The sequence below is a fragment of the Perna viridis genome, chromosome 3 (genome assembly GCF_037379345.1).
Source record: "Perna viridis isolate PV_CMFRI_1.1 ecotype Kerala chromosome 3, ASM3737934v1, whole genome shotgun sequence".
Classification (NCBI taxonomy): domain Eukaryota; kingdom Metazoa; phylum Mollusca; class Bivalvia; order Mytilida; family Mytilidae; genus Perna; species Perna viridis.
In genome coordinates this window covers 40,978,585-40,999,165 of record NC_142447.1, presented here as the reverse complement: position 1 = coordinate 40,999,165, position 20,581 = coordinate 40,978,585, and the positions used below count along the sequence as shown (strand labels likewise).

Below are 20,581 nucleotides of genomic sequence, written 5' to 3'. Positions count from 1 at the left end.
ATATAAATTATAAATACCTAGTATAGACAGGACTACAACTACAAAGTCAAACACATTCCATGGTTGTCTAAAGTAGTGTAACCTCAGACCAGTAATTTTGATGGCTGCTTCTAAAGTAAATATGGTGGTGAATATAATATTCATAATCTGTAGTATGTCTGTCACTAAATCAGACTGCTTGTAGTGTTCTACTCCCATTACTATCATGTTCATAAATATAACCACCACGATACAAAGATCAAACTTGGTACTGACAGACACATCATAGAACACTCCTTGAAGGAAATTCTGGAAAAAGACAGATATATGGATAAACAATGATTGTCTAAGCTTTTAGAAAGTTTTTCATCAAATTACATTATTGTGATCTCATGTTAAAAAGAATTAAAAATAGATATTGTGTATGCTTGATTCTGGACACTAAAATACTTAACAGGTATTCTCGTTCATGGGTACCATTACCCAAGGCATTTATAGAATGTAGAATAATTAGAACAAATACTAACTGTGGAAACATGTGAGGCTGTGTCAAGCATGTTCTAGTTTAGCCAAAATGGTGTATAAAATTTTTGTCAAGTGTGTGCACAATTATGGTCTAAATACAGCAATGAAAAAACAATGTTCCTGATTTGAAAAAGTCATCAACAGAAAGGTCTATCCAATCAGTGACAGTTGTTGCAGAGTTTTGACAGCTTCAAGAGAATGGTTTCATTATAAGTGTAGTTAACCTTAACAGTCAATTTCAAATCTAAAACATGTAACAAAATATAGTATTTGAAATATATATATAATATACATAATAATGAATGTTTTCATGAAACCTTTTTGTATTTGTACAAATTCCAAGGTTTCTATCTTAAATCTACCCAAATCAACAAATAGATACATACACATATATCTAATTCAGTAATTTAAATGGGTATAATACAATTACTAATAAAATTTTTGGATCATGCATTATCAATAAAATATACAGACTATGTATTGCAGAATTTCATACTTGAAAACTCATGCAGACCAAGACAATGGTTTTTAAATCTAAGATCAAGCATATAAAAAATTAATTTTGCATTTTCTTTGATAAGAAAAAATAAAAATTATAATAAACATCTACAAAGTTGATCTAGTTCTACTTAAATACTCACACAACAGTTTCTACCCTGTAAGTTTGACCATGATCATGTACAAAAATATAATTGTTAACTAGCCTATCTATTCAGAGTAAATACAAATAAACCTATATCTCATGTCATACTGATGATTTTTAAGTGAGAGTAAAACATGAATGCTTTTTACTTGCCACAGGCACTAACCTATGTTAAAAGAATCTCCTCTTTGTGGTTCCTTTGTTTCAGATAAAGCAACTTAAGTTTTAGATAGGACATTCCTGAAAGGACTTTACAACCTAGATTCTAACCTTGGGTCTTTTAATAGTTTTCTGTGGCTTCTTGTTTCCAAGTTTCTTTAATGTGTTCATGTAGTTCCTCTGTGTTGTGGTCAAGAACATGTCTAGAACATGACCCTCATACTGTAAATATATACAAACAATTTCTTAATACAGAGTATGCAATACCTATATGGGAGAACAGCATTTCTTTTTTAATAAAATATGTATGTACATTTTTAGGATTCACTGTGGGCAACAAATAGAGGCATGAGACATATTAGAGATCATTGAATATTCATATTTTTTTAAAATAAAAATTACTTAATTATAAAATATGATTGTTTTGAACTGGAGCTAATCAAAAGTTCTTGCATTTAAATATTATTTTGTCTTTCAAATTACTATTGGGATAAAAGACTTCAAAAGAATTCAAAATATTGCATTTTTTGCAACTATAAACACATCACAATCTATTCCACATTTCCTACAGATTTTATGTGCAGCCAACTTTTACCACAGAAGTTATGTTCTTACTTACCTGTTTCTTGAGTTCATTGAAGTTATCAATGATGACAGAAATAATCAGGTTAAGTGTGAAGAAGGAACCAAACACAATAAATCCGACAAAGAACAGATAATAATACACATTGGCTTCATAACTTGGTTGTTGATCCACCTATTGAAATAGAATATTAACAGTTATATTAAATCTAGGACATTTATAGTGAAATTTATTTTGCAATACTTGTTAAAAAATAGTAAAATATTCAAACTGTTACAAAACCTCTGCTACTATGTGGAAGAAGTATTTCTCATTGGGTATCAATTTGGTGATATGGGTTTCAGGTAAACCATACATTAAAATTCTCAAGGAAATATTACAAGCTATGGGGAAACTTGGATGCTTTAAATATCATCAATGAAATCAAAATTCCATGAACTAGTAAAATTTTGACAAAATACAAAAATGAAGTACATTCAAAGTAATTGAAACTACAAAGTACTTGTATACACAGGTAATACATGTAAATAAAACTAAATATGACATGAACTTAACATGACATTTATGGGATTTACTTATGAAGGCTCAGTCAACAGAAATTTCACATTTTGCATTATTCAAGTGAAATTCATGTGAATTTTATGTGAAGGCTCAACTCACAGGAATTCATGTTTTGCTGAATGCAGGGGAAACTCATGCGAAGGCTTAACTCATAGGAATTTCATGTGAAGTCTATCAAAAAAGGTTATTAGTTCAATTCAAGTGAAATTCATGTGAAAATATTTTGCCTGGGTAAGGATAAGAAAATTCAAATTTTGTGGTTTTGGGGTCTGTGTATTATCCTTGGGGGAACTTTTATCTGTTTATGTTTGCAGTCACAATAAAGAATTTGTGAAAGTTGAGAATCTTGATTATCAGGAAAAATGAATTACATATTCAAGTTGTCATGTTTCATTCAAGATATCTTTTAAAAGATAGTATTGTAATGTTCTGAGCTCATACTTGTGTGGCATCAACTGCATCTTCCATCAATTCCATCCAACCTTCAAAAGTTGCCTATGGAGAAAAGAAAAGGAAAAAAATTTAATTACATGGTTTACAGAACATTCCAACTAAACATTTTTATATAGGGGAGAGGAGCTGAATAAAAACAAAACAAAAAAATAATAAACAAAAAATGCTCACAAATATTGGGAAATAACCTAAAATATATAATCATTGAAACATTGACTGTATGTATTATAAGTGATACACTTATGGGGTAAAATAAAATGAACAATTTATAAACTCTTGTTAAACCTGATATACTACAGTACACTGAAGAAGGAAGTCGACAATTCTGACAGCAAATTTGCAATAAAATATTTAAAAAATGAAGAGCCTATACATGTAAAAAATCAGGCAGATCTTATGATATGAGTGACATGAGGTAAATTTTATAATACTGAATTTTTTGTTCCATTGTAATGTAAATATTATATGTGTGTCACAAAGTATATGAAATACTGGGGGGGGGGGGTTTCTGATAAAAAAAATTGTCATGTGCCATCCACTGCCTGGTTTTTGTATGGACACCCTCTTAATTGCAAGTAATCCATAGTTTCTCATGGATTTTCAACATTCATCAGACTTTTGATTCAACACATTTAAGACATTTAAATTGAATCCTGTATGATAAGGTTTGTTATGGACTTCATCAGACGTATTATTGAGTGAATTTTATGGTGGGTTTATTTGTTGTTTCTGTTAATTTTTTACCTTATATTAAAGGGGGGGTTAAGGCCTTGTAAAACATGTATAACCCTACTGCAGATTTCATGTGCATGCCCAGTCAGGAGGTGCTGTTCATTTTTGACCTTACATTAAAAGGGGGGGGTTAAGGCCTTGTAAAACATGTATAACCCTACTGCAGATTTCATGTGCATGTCCACAGTCAAGAGGTGCTGTTCATTAATGTGTCTGTGTCATTTTATTACTTTTTAGTTTGGATTCTAAATTATTACCATGGATTTTATTACTTTTGTTGTTGGGGCTTACTTAATGGTGTGTTTTCACTTGTTGAAGACATTTGCTTGTTTTCTATTTTTTGATTTAGATTAAACACTGTTGCATCTGTTGTATCTCATCATATCTGTTCTTCTTTCCATAGTCCAAATTGATCAACAAATTGTACTGGACCAAACAAAACTGACCAGTTATACAACAAACACCTTTAGTGGGGGTATAATAAATACTGAACTGTCTTAACACAAACTTCAGTTTTATCACTTACCACTTGAAACAATGCCAGGAAACCTTCTCCAACATGGTCGAAATTAATTTTAGCATTGACCCATGTATAATTACTGGCAAGGCAATGAGTCTTGTTGGCTATTACAGAGGGTTCAAACTTATCTCCATCATCATTTTCACACCTGTAAAACTTCCCTTTAAAGAACTGCACTCCCATAATACTGAAGATCAGCCAGAAAATTAGACAGACCAGTATCACATTGATAATGGAAGGGATGGACAACATCAGTGCATTCACTACAATCTGTAATTTAAAATGTTTGTAATGATTTTGATACTTTTATTAGTCATCATTTCATGTCTTTTTGCTAAAATTCGAAGAAAAACAAGTTGTGGATGAACAAGATTCATGAATATTTATGATAAATTTTACAGAGGAAACATTTCAACATGTGCAAGTCATTTAAATCATATTCCATTAAAAGATATCAGTAGTGAATATACATTCCACTAACCATGTGATAATAAGGAGCATTTACAATTATCCTACCTTCATGCCTTGCCATCGTGATATAGCCCTAAGAGGACGAAGGGCTCGGAGAGTTCTCAGTGATCTAAAAGCAGAAATATCAGCGGCACCAGCTGCTTCTGCTCCAAAACTGGCCCATGAAATCTGTAATGAGAATAGTCAAACAGTTTCTAGATTTTCTTCTAAATTTTGAATTGGATGATTTTCCATCAAAACTTGTTCAAATGAAGAAAGTATAAAAAACATCTTAAAATTTCCAAAAAGACTATTTTTAGAATATTTTTCCATCCTAAACACATGCTCATGGGGTCAAAGGTAAATCAATTTCTGGTAAGGAACTATATCATCACTTAAAAGCAAAATAGTCAGAATCGTACTTACAAGATTTATTATTTTCATTCTCTTTAAATGTAGTTTTTATGTGTGTCATTTGTGTTCATTTTTAATTCTCTTTAAAAAGATAATCAAAACAATCAACTAGTAATAGCTGAAAAAAACATTACATTTCTGTGGACTGGTATCTATAAGGTTAAAGTAAAACCAGAACGAAAACAATTTTCATAAACTAACTACATTCAATATAATAAAACAATGAAATCAATAGAGAGGCATGAAATGAGAAATACTTACTTGCAATAAACAACACTAAAATGACCAACAAAATAATCAATACTCAAATCATAACTTAATATTGGTCAAAGGGTTTAAACCTATGAAGTTGGTATAAGGCAGTTAAATAAGATGGAAGCAAAATGTAATATACTCCAATATAACATATAGACAATGATGTAACATCTTTGGCCCTCAGCAACCACTCCCATCATAACAAAAGTACTGGAAAGCCGTGTCAGCTAGGCAGAAGTCCCTAGTCCTCCATATATACTGACACATGATATAAAGCAAAGAGAGCAGAATTGTCTCCCTTTGCCCAATCTTTCAAGTATAGCAGCTGTCTAAATAAACCAGAACTCCCTTTGTGTAGTTGTTAAACATGGGTTTCTCTAGTTACCTTTCTACCTGTCCCAGGATACTTGTAAAATTAACTTCTCATTTTAAGTTCATTAAATAAAGCATTCATACTGGTACTGACCAACAAAAAGATCCTGAGCTTTCATCATTTACTGTCTTGATTTTCTTTATGTTGTTTGTGATTGTACATATGTTGTTTAAGGATATGAAATAAAATGGCACAAATGTGGCAGAAATTTGCCAAAAGAAGGACTGTTTATTTTATTTACTCGATTGGGAATTTATATGGAAAGTGAACTAAACTTGCTGCATACATATTGACCCCCCCACCCCCCCAAAAAAAACAAAAAAAACAAAAAAAACTGGGAGCAAAACATGATAAATCTTGGAATCGAACAAAAGTAAATACATGATTTATATGAACATAGATTACAAAATCACATACATGTTGCTTTTTGGTGAAAGCTAGAGTACTTTAATAAACTCCTGAAGACTAAAAACATGTGAAATCCTTTAACAGAATGTTGGCCTGAACAAAAAAAACAAAACTGTCATACTTACAACAACAATCAAGAAATCTAGAATTGTCCAGAAACTTGTAAAGTATGTCTTCATCCCAAGAGCTAACCACTTCATCAACATTTCAACCGTGAAGAGAGAAACAAATATGATGTTGATGATGTACAGGGCTTTCTCCAACTCGGGTTTCTGGTATAAATAAATATCTTCAAATGCCTGAAATTAAGAAAATTAGTGAAATATATATGCATTCAATAGGCAAAAACTAATATTTCATTAGCTTAACTTATATGTCTGTTATGCTTATAAATTTTGTACAAAATGTGAGGTTAATCTGTAAAACAACAAAACAAACCTGTTATAACCCATAATATTTAAGTGGTTCTGTTTGGGGCAAGTTTTATTGAAGGTTGTATTTAAATTATTGGTGCCTGTGTCTTATTGCTAGTTTCCTCACTCATCAATTTACTTTTTAGTCTTGACTACAGGTATCCTAGATCCCTAAACACTTACAAGAGTTATACTGCTGAGTGCAATACATATGAGTACTGTCCCTTCAAATATCTTGCTCTCTACAATCATCGTCATCCCCCTTCTGAACTTTGTCCAACAACGTCCACATGTAGTCTTGTAAAATGCATCCCAACCATTCTTAAAACATCTACAAATGAAAATAACACATGAGACAACCATATCTAAATGTAAAACCCTGGATTAATATTTATTAAAAGATACCTGGTATATTGTCTTCATTTAATACATTTATTTAAATCAAACATTAAAATATGAAAAATGTTTTTTAAATTTTAAGTTTTCAAATATTTTGTATTTGATCTCATCATTTTTTTTGTGTTTAAATTTCATGTTTAAAATGCAAGAAATCTTTGGTTAAGTTGGTATAGAAAAAGAAGTGCTTAATATCGGTTACACATTAATTTAGGAATGATGTACCCTAGCAGAGCATACCAAAACAAATATGAATAACTCTAAGAAATATTTGTTTGACATGGATACAGGAATTGATGTACCCTAGCATAGCATAATGAAACAAATATGACTACTTCTAATAAAATAAACAGAAAAATGTCATATTAACCTGAAGCCCTTATACCCTAATTAATTTAAATGCATTTGTTACATCCATTATTATCAAACTAAAATTAAAATAATTTCTTTGATCTCAGAAGCAGTAAATCACTCAAGTTTGATCCATTTATATAATTACCTACAGTACTAGTAAGAGACAATAAACTCATGTTAACTGACAATGATGTTTTAAATGTCATGTTAACTGCAAATCAAATCTTATAAGTATATCTTTATCATTGTAAGATATAAAATTACTGAGTCAAGTTCAAGTTAATGTTGCATAGAAATGCTTAACAATTAGACCAAATGTTTTTGACTATCTTAAAATTCGATCAAGGTTTTGTAAAACACGTGTCCTACTAATTCAGTTGTTTTAAGGAAGTATATAATTGATAAAAGAATACTATTAATCATAGATTTTCTAAATTTCTTAAAATCAAAACCACTTAAAATTTGAACTATTTATCCAGGCTATTTTTTTTTCATTGCATACATGGAGGTCTTACATAAACACTTAATAGAAATAAAAAAGAGCCAACCAAATAAAAAGGAGAAGACATGGCTTGGTTGCTGTAAACAGGAAGTGGAAGTGCTAGACCTGAAATTGCATCCCATGATACGGTACCCCATATTGAAGTTGTGTACCAAAAATCAAGTGGCTATATTTAAAGTAGCTGAGAAAAATGTAAATATAAACATAAACATAAATACTTTCCCCAATAGCCTTACCAACATTATCCATTCTAAAAGCCAATTTGATCAAGTGCAACTCGGTTGATAAATATGCATAAAACTACATTTTAAAACATGATGATAGTGTTAATCAACACCAAAATCTAAATCAGGTATGGGTTATCTAGTAACTTGAAATATCACTAAAAAAACTGGAAGACTCTCTAAAAGCATCACATATATGTAGTGAAATTCTAATTTTACAATGCCTTAAAAAAAAAAAAGAGAAAACATAATAAGAAAATTATTCTTGAAATATACACCATCTACAAATATCCACCTCTACCCAAATTTGTCTGCTTACTTAGTATAGCCATGTTCATTTTTGAAAATAAATAATTACAATAACATTACATTGAAGTTAAGCAAAGAAATAGAAAAAAAAAAGAAAATACAGTGTAATCTTTACATGGGAAGAAGATATGATTGTGTACGTAATGAAATTTCTTTGTGCATTACAGACAATGTACCTGTAGTCTGAGATGACAATGCCTTGCATGTCACAATTTTCTGATGTTTTTTTGAAATGTAATTCATTAAACAGAATTATTACTACCCACAGAAATTTTCAAAACTTGAATGCAAAGCAGTTTAAGAAACAAAAAGCATACACAATAACTACAAAGATGTTATACAGTCTGACAATGTCTTACCTGGCTTCAATTCTATAATATGACAAAGGTTTTATAAATAAACAAAATAATTTAAAAGAAACAAAACAAATAAACAAAATTTGACAAATGTTAATTATTTTGGTGGTTCCAAAACAAACAGTGCTGGTTTTATTGCATGACCTCATCTGCCCAAACCCACCGACCTTAAATTATTTGTAAAATCATTTGAAAATTGGCTGGTGTGTTTGTGATGTACATGCAGCTTCTATAAATACATATAAAAGTTCCAGTAGTTATGAAGTGACAATGAAAAACACAACACGCTTATTTTTAAAATGAGGACTCCTCAAACTACATACCGATTAGTGCAGCATACAGGGAAACAATCATGAACTATGACCTCTTTCTTCTCTTCTTTCTTATTTTTAGAAGAGTGAGTTGAGGCTTCTTCTCCAAGTTCAAGGTCATCTTCATTGTCAGATTTTGAATCTTTTTTGTTGTTTTCTTTCTTTGCATTAGCATCTTTAGCAGTTGCAAAATTAGAATAGGCATCCCTCTTTGTCTTGAATGCCTCATCCATATCCTTCCCTTTCTTGTCCTGACAATAGGAATTTAGCAAATAAATTTTGTCAGTGGTCGCTGCTTAAAACAGGTTAAAACATATATATACATGTATAGAAGGGTCTAAAAAATTCCCATGATGTTAGAACTGTTAAATTTGGGAAGCAAATTTTTGGTCTTTCCCTCTTCGGGACTCTAACTCATACCACTGTGACCTCTATGGCAATACCACCTGTACAAAGTCCAGTGCCCTAGACCAGTCAGCAAGCTAGGCTATATATATATTTGTCTTATTGTACTTTGATAAATATTATTAACTCTTATTGCTAACTTTTCAATTCTGAATTTGGATGTTCTAAACTTCATATAACTTATGTGTTTAACCCTCTAAGCAAAACCATAAGAGGTACTTATAAACAAATATATTTTAAAATTGCTACGTGTCACATCTTTGCCATGACTCATGACTTTCTTGTTTCTAGCAAAAACTGATACCTTAGTAAAACTGCAGAAAAACTTCTTTAAAGTATACCTGTTAACCTTTGAAACAGTTCATGTCATTGTGCTGAGTGAGAGATCTTTATGTAATAGCAAATTTTTTTATGTAAAATTCAATTACCGATAAGTATTTTTCACTGAAAATATGATAATTTTAACCTTAAACTTCCCACACAAATCTTGCATATTTATGTGGGAGATTCCAAATTTTTCCTTAATTTTGTGGGAGGGTAAATAGGTATGCTGTAGGGGTGTGGGGAAGGACACATTTGTTTTGGGGCCTTTCACAGCTCACTTTATGGAGTGGGTTTTGCCCACAATTGAAGAGCTTATGGTGACCTGTAGAAGTTCAATTGTCACCTGGTATTTATTGGATGACCGTATCATTGGCAATTATACCACATCTCCTATTTCTATATTAGTTGATGTGTCAAAACAGACCTATATGATACCTACCTTCTCTTCTTTGTTTTGAACCAGTCCATTTGACTGTATTGGTGGAAGTTTGAATTTCTCATCTGTTTTCTTTACATTTTTCACATCCTTAGAGTCTTTCATTGCATTCTTGTCAGCTTTATCTAATCAACATAATTGACCACATGATTATAAGTATCTCTCTGTTTAAATTTGAAAATGACAACAGCATTTTTGTAATTGTATATTGTAAACTTTGAAAATCTTATTTTCACATTTTTCTGGATAAGAGCTGGTATATGAAAGTTAAGCTGTAGTGAAACATTCTTTGAAGAACATTATTACATAATTTAAGGAGAGATCATAATTTTAAAACTGTGTGAAATTAAATTGAAACTTAAAAAACAAAATACAGCATGAAAATTTCCCAGTTAACAGTAGATATTAAAAAAAAGTAAAACAAAACAAAACAAAACCTGCATTTCAATTCTTCTCATATTATTGAAAGAATGAAATAAATACATATAAAGTTGTAGGATTTTTGCTAAAGCAGTTTCTCTGACTATTCATTATTACATGTAGATAGGACATGTGCAGTGTTCAGGGAATCAGGGTACAACATTATTATGCAGATCTGAAGCAAGAAGGTAACAACATAATACCATGTATAAATGCTGGGCTTGTATCAATCAGAACTGCTCAGCCTTTCTTGTTACCCAAAAAAAAAACCTTGGAGGCACTACACTGAAGAATCTATCCGGAATATGACCAACCTAATCTAAAATTAAGATTAACTGGTTGAATTTTTTACCATCACTTTTTTTCTTAGCTCCTTGCCTTGCCCCAAAATTCTTAAAAGAGTTAACTGATCTTTATTTCTAGTAATATCTCAATTTTTTAGCTCCAACTGGAGGATAGAACTTCTTTGACTTGCATACGACTACAACTCCGGCATAATTTTTCAAGAAGAAATTCCCCTTTCAGCATTGGAGATTATATTTTAGTGTATCAGAAATGGCTGAGTAGTTCTGATTGGGAATTGTATTTCATATAGATTATATAGGTACGATATCATAACAAACAATATAAGATGGCAATTCACTTTAAACATGAATAAAACAAAGAAGACAGCGTACTCCTAGTGAAAGTATCAATTGTCTTTTTTTTTATTTCACAAAGGGTTATTATCATTAAGGAACTGTCTTCTGATGAAAACAAGCAGGAGTTGATTTATCTAAGTAGAATAAAAAGATTTCAATTAAAAAAAATCCTCAAAATTTGAATAAAAAGGTTTTGGTATTAAAATCTGTTCTCTTTACTTAAGTCATTGAAATAATTAAGCAAAAAGCTGGAAAATATTGCTTGTTTTAAAAATAGGTTACACAAAACAAAGAGATAATATTACTGAAAACAGTGCAGTGATTCACATTCAACATTTCTTTGAATTTTTTTCTACTTATTTCTTTTTTGAAAGTTTTATTCTTGAAATACAAGTTATCTCCCCTCATACATTGGAAATATCACTGCAAATTATCAGTTAGACATATTAGAAAAATATAAATGCAGCCATTTACTGGAGTACAATTTCCTGAAATCACTGTTGAAAAATAGGTTTTGTACATCTTTAAAACTTTTGAAATCACCAAGCTGATTTTTTCCATTAGTTAAAAAATTCAAATAAAAATTAGGACTTCTAACACATGTAAGCTCAACTTACTGTACTTACACAGGAAACATGAAAACATTTCAAATTTATTTTTGGAATAACTAGACTTCTCATTCATTGCAAAAAAATGTAGCCATGCCTGGTTTCAAAATTAACCACCGTCTCAAAGAATAAATGTATTATTTTATAATAAATCTTGTCAAAGAGCAACTGCAAAATGTTTTTTTTTTCTGGTTATTTTAGTCTGATTCTTATGTGATAATATTCTGATATTTCAACAGACTATTTCTATTTATTTTGATTTTAGATATAGTTCAGACCATTCCAAACAAGCATGGCTAAGCCCAGCTGATGGCTACATATGTTTAGTAAAGTGTAATACAGGCTGTGCTTACCATCCACATTAATACTCTCTACATCTGAGAGCTCCATACCTTCATCAAGTTCATCGGGTTTTACTGAACTTTTCTTACTCAAACAACAACAAAACAGTTCCTTGATACGACGGAAAGCTAAAATCATCTTGTTATCTTCATCATTGTCTTTGGCACTTTTTAAATTATCACTGGCAAAGGCGTTGATCAGCAAAGCAAGGAAAAGGTTCAGCACCTAAATTGATGTATATTTTTAATAATGAGAAAAAAATTAGATTATTAATCATACATCTCCAATCTTTATAGACAGGAAAAGTTAATAACTCTATGGTGTATGGGCTACTTAAGAAATATATGTACTCTACAAAATGTCAGTTTATATTTGTCTGCCACTAAATCTGTAAAAAAAAAAAGAACTGCTTTTGTTATTAAATTGTTAGTGGTTTTAAAGATATTTTCAATAACTAATATAAATTTTACGAGTAGCATGTACTTTACAAAACAATTATCAGGTTCCATAACCCTTCACAATCAAATCTTTTCAGATGCCCTAAATTTATCAGGCTTCCATTAAGGAAAATATTTTCTGCTGAAATTTATATATATATATATATACACACACACACACACACACTGTATATATATAAAGTATCTCATAAATCATCTGTTGTACTGTAATAATTGATTGAACCTGGTACTTTTAAGGTTCACAGAGATTTGCATTTTAAACCTCAGGTGCATCACATTTCTATAGATCAGTTTACATGTAGATTGTTCAATCTATTGTCTGGTGACTTGTACACGAAGTACTCAACACATGCCTACACAAAAGACTTTTATGGGCTCTGTTTACAACTAATTATCCAGTATTTAATGTTTGGAAATTCTCCAAAGCAATTTTCAAATGGTGATAAGTAATATCTTTTTATTCACCTCAGTTGAAAAAGCCTTAAAGTTTTAAAAAAGTTCAGGGGTACCATGAAGATTGAACTATTTACTTTTGAATCTTAAGAGGTGACAGAGCACAGAGGTTAAATAGAAATGTCAATATTAGGACTGAGAATAAAAAAAAAGAAGAAGCCACTTGAAAATATATGAAAAAATCTCAGATAAATGAACTTGTAAGGATTTAAAGTTAAATAAGCACTACTTAACAATACCTCATATAAGCTAATTTTATGGAATTGAAGGAATAAAAAGGAAATTTCTTAACTCCTCCTTGGTAAATTTGTTCCAAAGAATCATTATGGAAGAAAAATGACATGAACTATCTAAAAGAAGAAGTGTATAGATAAACACACCTCTTAACTGTTTGAATGCTCAAAGAGGGAGATCTCCCTCTTTTCAAATTTTCTAAGAGGGAGATTTACCATGTTGATCTTTTTTGCAGAAAAAAAGATAAAAGAGGGAGATTTTGAGGGAAAAACTTGTGAAAGAGGGAGATTTGGGTCTCTCATGAGGGAGACTTTTTCAAAGAGGGAGAATGACCCAGACAGAAGGAGTATCTCTCCTAAAGGGGGAGGATTAACAGGTATGCATTGAAAAGAATTTCTAAGCTCCTAAAAGAGTGAAACTTGTATAAATCAAACTCTGAATTATCTGAAATCCTATTTTAACCAAACACTTTTTCAAGTCCCTTTATGTCAATTTAAATGCCTTGGTAAACCAAACATTTTTCCAAATAAAACAAAATGGGTTTGGTTTCACTGTAAACTGTGCATTCCTTATACATGTACTTAAACAAAAACTTTCAGTTTTCAATTTTCCAAATCCACGAAGATCCATTTTTCTGCTTGATGCTACCTTTAAACAGTCATTAAAATGGTATACAGCTGAATACTGAAAAAAATTGGGAAGTCCCATACTATTAAATTAGTTTTTTACTTAAGATTTATATTCTTCAAAATCAAATTACTGGTGAGCTGGTTAAAAATAAAACTTTTTTGCATATTCTGTTGTTACTCTAACCAATACTTACAATAAAGTTACCAAGGACCAGTGTAGGCAGAAATACCACCATACACAGTTCTCCTTCAGCTCTCATACAATCCCAGAGGGGTTCTATCCATTCTCCACAAAGTACTCTGAATACCATCATCATAGAGTGGAAAAAATCCTCAAAATGCCATCTAAACGATATACAAACTCATTGTAAAGTTTGATCAAGGTAATTCACAAGCAAGAATGTACAAAACTGTTATAAACATGTATTTCTCATATTAAAATCAAAGAATTCAGGACACAACTTCAAGAAAATATGCATTAAAATAAATGAGCATGCAAGTCCATAATCAGGACTTAAGCATTTATTCTTGTCATGATGAACTTCGCCAGGCGATTTATAAATTTTTATTTTGTATTCTGACAAGTCAATCAGTTTTAACCTTTCAAAAGACAGTTTTAAACAAACCTTGGTTTGTCATCTCCAAAAACAGCAGTTGTGTAACTTTTACTGAACAGCTGTAGACCAATCACAGCAAAGATGTAGATAACAATAACCAAGATCAGAGTCAAAGGTCCTAGTGATCCTAATGTACTCAGAATAATCTGTAGCAGAATTTTCATTGTCTTCCAGGACTGTGCCAACTTCAAAACTCTCAGCTACACCAGAAAAAGCAAAGATTTGTTTTACCCTTTACTTTATAAAAATACCTTATGAGGGCTTTGGAAGGGGACGGAAGCCACTTTGCTGACAAGCAAAATATGTAAGGCCTTTTCAGGTATACAGCTTTGCCAAATAGACTAAACATTTGTTCAATAGCTATATTTTGCAGGTTTCTGACCTTAACATTTAATATTAACTTTTCAGAAAAATTTTAAAGCCAAATTTCAGCGAAAAAATTGTCCAAAATATGCATTTTCTGCCTCTTTGAGGTCCACTGCTGTCTTCATGATAACAATGAACCAGTCTCCACAACTTGTTTTGTAAAGACACTTTGACAGTACCAAGTTTTAGTTTTTGGACTAAATTTGAATGATCTAGAACATTTTGAATTTTTGACTCGAACCACTTGTGTAAAAAATGACACATCAGCCAAATCTCATGAAAAGGTTAATGATTACAAATACAAATTTGGTTATATTAACTAAAAGAGAGGTTATTTGTAAGTATGACAAAAAGCTGTCAATTATAAATTACATTGTGAATTGATTCCTGGATAACTATTGAAATAAAGTTTAACAATTATATCTTACTCACTTGACTTCTTGTATATTTGACATATTAAAAGAAGATAAAAACTGAACGTTTTGGTGTTTTATTACTTCTCAACTCAAACCAATTAATTTGAGGATATACAGTATTAATACACTATATGTATTCGGACATTGTTGTTTTTATCCTTTAAATGGAATTGTTAAAACAGGCTTACCAATCTGAATGTCCTGAATACAGAAAGACTTGGGATGTCACCAAACATTAAATCTATAATACTGGCTATAACAATGAAGAAATCAAATAAATTCCAACCAGACTTGAAGTAAAACTTGCTCCAAGATGTTATCTTCAACACAGCTTCTGTTATAAAGACTGCAGTGAAAATCTGTGGAATAATATTTTTTATAATTATTATGCTTCAAAGTTTCAATTATCGACATTAAAAAGTGTGGTTTTCTTTCTTTTTGCAATAAAATACATCATAATAGGAATTTGAAAAAAATGTTGTATCTCCATGAACGGGAAGCTTCCTTCCCTTTTGGAGCATATCTGATGTCTAAGTGTAATTTTACTTTTTAAAATCATTTGACCTGGAGATTGCCATACAATTTTTCTTAGTGCTAGAGAAGTTCAAACCACATTTTAAGTCTAAAACAAGAAAGCAATGCTAGTTCTTATAATAGTACAAGCCAGATGCTTACATAATTTGAGACAGAGAGAGTTGTTGTCAATTCTTCGGGTTGATCATGGTGCTCTAACATCATAAACAGTGTGTTCAGCACAATACACAGAGTTATAAATAGATCAAACAGGGGATCACTGACAAATAAATTCAGAAAGTTCTGGAACTTTAACCAACAGACAAACATGGAGGTCTTAGAGCAGCATTCACAGTTCCTGTCAACCAATTCTTTCTTGTCTTTGATAGTGACTGTCCCATCATCATCAGCTGAAACAAAACAAATAAAATATCTCCATCAAATTGACTGAAAGCATAGAAAAAGTTTTAAAATACAGCCACAGTCAAATATCATACCATCAACAACACACCACCAAATACAACATTACCATGGAAAAGTTCTCTATACATGTATATGTATTTGTTTGAAGTTAGGCAAAATTTATTGGTATGTAGAAGTTGAATTAATGAATTTTATTTCATTTTATTTCTAAATAAGTTTTTGACTGTTTTTGTTTCACTTAGAAAATGTTATAGTTTTAGTTAGATTGCTTCCTTCATAGCTGTATGTGCAAGGTTGTGTCAGTTTTAAATGAAAATCATGCTGAATTTAAACCTGATTTTTCTTTTCAGATCCTTTATTACAAATGTTCCACAATTTTCAAATCAAAAACTTAATTATTTCTTATAGTTCTGTTTATTAATCAATAAAAAAGCTACAAATACAAAAACAGAAAGGAATTGATGTAAAAAAGTTCCAATATTATGACAAAAATAGAAACAAAAAGTATATATATTGAATTTCAGTAGCCCTCCTACAGAAATCAGATTTATTATTACAACAAACATGTTGCTAATATCCCACAAGACTCATAAACTAGATCTATGTATAATTAATTTTCATGTTATTCATTAAATTGGCCAGAATATTACCATAACTATCATCATGTTAATATTTAAATAAGAGAGAAAGATTAAATCTGACTTTAAAAGTGTAAGTACACTAAAAGTCATTACAAAGCATCTTTGCTGATACTTGAAAAAAGGTCTTTTTTTTTATGGTGACAAAAATGGAAGAAAAATTTACTGGATTTAGCTAAAAAAAAAAGGGGGGGCCGTAATTCTTCAATGGTACACAATCTTCAAACTAAACCTGTACATCATCAGTGTGTGATATTTATTACAAGCACAAACATTTCCAAAATTTTCAAAGATCAGGAACAACAAAGTAAGTAAACAAAGAAGTCATTCTTATAGATATTGTCTATAGGCCTTCAGTTCTCGCACTGATTTAAGGGTCAAAAGCATAAGTTTGGTTTAGATGCTGAAAACACCCCAAGAAGAGTTACAGACTAACAAATACTATTAAGTCACGAAGTAAGAACAGAATAATACTGATACTATGGAAGCAGATTTTACTAATATTTAAGATTATAACACAATATATTGTTTGAATGTTACATTCCCTATTCGTAAATGCCTGGAGTTCTAAACATGTTTCTATCTTCCATTTTTTGCTTCCTTTTTAATTGTGCAACTGAACAGCTCTGCAGATTGCAACTAAATGCAGAAAGTAAACCTAATTACAGTATTAAGCTGAATTATTAAGACATTTTAAACCGTTTTATTGTGATTAAGCTAGCTATGAATATTTGAAACTTAACCAAGAATGTAATTACATAGGAAGGAAAGACTTGGTTATTGTGTAAGTGACAATAAAATTAACACAAATCTTGACAATTAACATTGATTTGGTGATTAGATGAAAGATTTTGTATTGAAAACTACTTTGACTTGCATAGTACGGGATTGACATGAAACCAATATACTTGGACAACTTCCTCTGATGTCCTTCCCGTAATTAATATTGCAATGTTATAAAACCAGTTTAACTATATATAGATGACGTTTCTATTAACTAATGTATAACAGAAATTATTCAAAACAAAACAAAAAAATATCCAATAACTTTCCATTTAATCCATGATGATGAATGTTATGTATCCCACTGGACATTGATAACAACATGCATGTTAACAATCAGTTAAAATTAGATGCATTGTGTAACAATTACTGCCCATCCATTTGACAAAAATTCAATTAGCTTAAGAGATTTCAACAACATTTGTACCTCATAAAAAGCATAAAATCATAAATTAAACCAGTTAACATGCCTGTATCCAAGCTTCAAAAAGTACCGTGGCTTTGATGTCCTCAATCCTTTTGTATAGTTTAAATCTCACAACAGTCAAAAAAGCCCCAGCTCCCCTTTTCAGAAAACAAATGGTGAAAAACAAAGTCTTTTGTCTCCCAATTTCAAAATTAAACTCATCAATTTAAGTTAATACTTTGCATCAGGAAACCTGATTAGAAATTCAGATGGAAATGCTACACAGTGCATAAGAACAGTAGCATCATGCGATATAGAATGTATACAAGTTTCATCATATTCCATTTCACCATTTCAAAGGAGTTGTGGATTGAAACTGAGGACTAACAAATGAAAAAAAATCAATGAAGACAGAATTCAAAGTATGTAGGTGTCAAACTGTATTACATTAAGAGGCCTTAATAATGCTCTATTGCCGAAGTAATTTCAACCCTGGTCCAATAAACAAAAAATACCACTACTTTACAAATGTCTCCAAAGGGAGATAATTATTAGTTATAAAACAATCAAGTAATATACCATTGTGTTTGATTGTGTTGAAATAATATTGATATTAAAATTTGGCAGAAATAAAACTATATTGACCGATTTAATTCTTTACAAAATTTAAAACAGTTCTATAAGGATTGTGTTACCATATTAAAATGTCATATAACTTCATAAAAACCTATGCATTTATCAATTAAATCTCATTTTAGGTAAATTTCCTTTCTATTAGAATATATAGTGTACTTTACTGAAATGTTCAAGTGATAGATGTTTTCAAAGCACATATCAAGTTTCAGTTGGTTTAAGTGTGTATAGAAACTACTATAGTGCATTAATACATTAAGTTTCTTATATTACACTCAAACAAAATGACTACAACAGAATCAATAGGTTCATGAATTCTATAGAGATTCAAGTGAAATGGATGCAATATTAAAATGATGGGTGTATTATGTCCCAAGCATGTAGGTGTACATCGTTTCAACCAGGTGAAAATATTTATGGCAATTTCCCATACAAAACGTATATCTTCAATGTCATTAAACATACTTAGCTTTAAGCGGTTGCTTTTCAATAGATGCAACAGTCTGATTTATGCTAAGGAATTTATTCAGACTATGACATGATATCTTCAAAGGATTATCTGCTGTGAAGATTGTAACTATATTGACAATTTGCATTACAAAATCTTACAAAAGGATAGTAAAGGGAAAAAATAGTGACATCTATTGTTTAACTCAATAATTAGCTGTGAACATGTAACCATTGACAAAGCTTGTTTATTATTTTTCATATTTACTTGTTGCGACCAAATGTTCAAATCACAAAGTAAAAAAAAATGGTAGTAGCTGTGATTTTGCAGATACTCAAGAATGAGATTAACAATACTGCTATCAAATAAAAAACACACACTCAACTACTTAGCTCCAAAATTTAGAATTATTCCAGTTGTTAGGTAATAATTGGAGGTAGCTATTTTATTCTTTAGTTTCTGTGTGTCTTCTATTATGTTATTTAATATATTTCCTTGGTTTGTCTTTATCCCCAGGTTATGAATATATTGTTCTTTGTTCTAATCATGGTCTCCTTGCTTTTACCTTTTTAAAGCTAACATACTAGACAGTTGTTTGATGGTCAGTACCACACATATAGTGGGGATATTACATTCTTAACATTCAATATCAAATAATCCTATAGAAAATGGGCAAATGCAATGGAAGCCATTCCCTGGGTAAATCTTTGACAATAAAAATAACTAGATATCATTGAGATGGGAGCCATCTCTGTGGGCCATGCTGTCAATAAAATGTGGTAAATAAGCCGATATGAAGCATTATTTTTGAAGTTATTATGACATACCCTCTGTTGTTGGTTAATATACATGTCAAGTATAAACTTTAAAATCATAACGGTCCTCAAGATATAGAGCGGACACGATCTTTACCACAGGACATGGGGTTGTCAACTGAAACCAAAGCTTTTGACCTTGACCTTTGACCTAGGAAGTTGTACATAAATTATGACACACCCTCTGGTATTGGTTAATATATGTGTCAAGTATAAACTTTGAAATCATAACCATTCTCTATATATAGAGCGGACACGAATTTGTTATGTAGGGCAACCAGCTTAAGACATGGCCCTAATAAGATGGTTCTAACAGCTAATAGAAACAGTTACATGTAGTGGCATCCCCTTAAAATGGTTTGTCAATTATAAAAGGAATCACTGTAGTAAATACATCTTGGAGACTCATACCTTTCCAATTTTTTAGCTCTTTTTTATACTTTTGATAGCACATAGCTAAGTGGCTTAGCAGTAAAAAGAATATCATACCAAACTTTCACCTTTCAGAATAAACTCTGACCCTAACACAAGTTATTAAAAGGGAAGAAAATTAATGTAGCATAAATTTCCATGCCATAATCTTCAAAAAATTTAATAACACAAACTTTAACCAACTGCATTGTAATATTTTAAGCTATTTTTGTTCGTTAGAT

General features: G+C 30.8%; 1 protein-coding gene across 1 annotated transcript in view; it reads right to left on the bottom strand.

Moving 5' to 3' along the window:
• The window catches only part of LOC148622275 (sodium channel protein 1 brain-like), a 56,007-nt gene that overhangs the window by 4,990 nt on the left and 30,436 nt on the right, over positions 1–20,581 (bottom strand). Inside the window, exons 17-33 of the mRNA XM_088572018.1 lie at positions 15,945–16,192; positions 15,458–15,628; positions 14,497–14,687; positions 14,065–14,215; positions 12,108–12,321; positions 10,089–10,210; positions 8,933–9,171; positions 8,613–8,624; positions 6,652–6,799; positions 6,181–6,354; positions 5,281–5,295; positions 4,672–4,794; positions 4,162–4,425; positions 2,892–2,945; positions 1,926–2,063; positions 1,418–1,528; positions 18–288 (exon numbers count right to left, since the gene is read on the bottom strand). Coding sequence (XP_088428144.1) covers positions 18–288; positions 1,418–1,528; positions 1,926–2,063; positions 2,892–2,945; positions 4,162–4,425; positions 4,672–4,794; positions 5,281–5,295; positions 6,181–6,354; positions 6,652–6,799; positions 8,613–8,624; positions 8,933–9,171; positions 10,089–10,210; positions 12,108–12,321; positions 14,065–14,215; positions 14,497–14,687; positions 15,458–15,628; positions 15,945–16,192 — 2,646 coding nt within the window. The remainder of the gene's footprint in view (positions 1–17; positions 289–1,417; positions 1,529–1,925; positions 2,064–2,891; positions 2,946–4,161; positions 4,426–4,671; positions 4,795–5,280; positions 5,296–6,180; positions 6,355–6,651; positions 6,800–8,612; positions 8,625–8,932; positions 9,172–10,088; positions 10,211–12,107; positions 12,322–14,064; positions 14,216–14,496; positions 14,688–15,457; positions 15,629–15,944; positions 16,193–20,581) is intronic.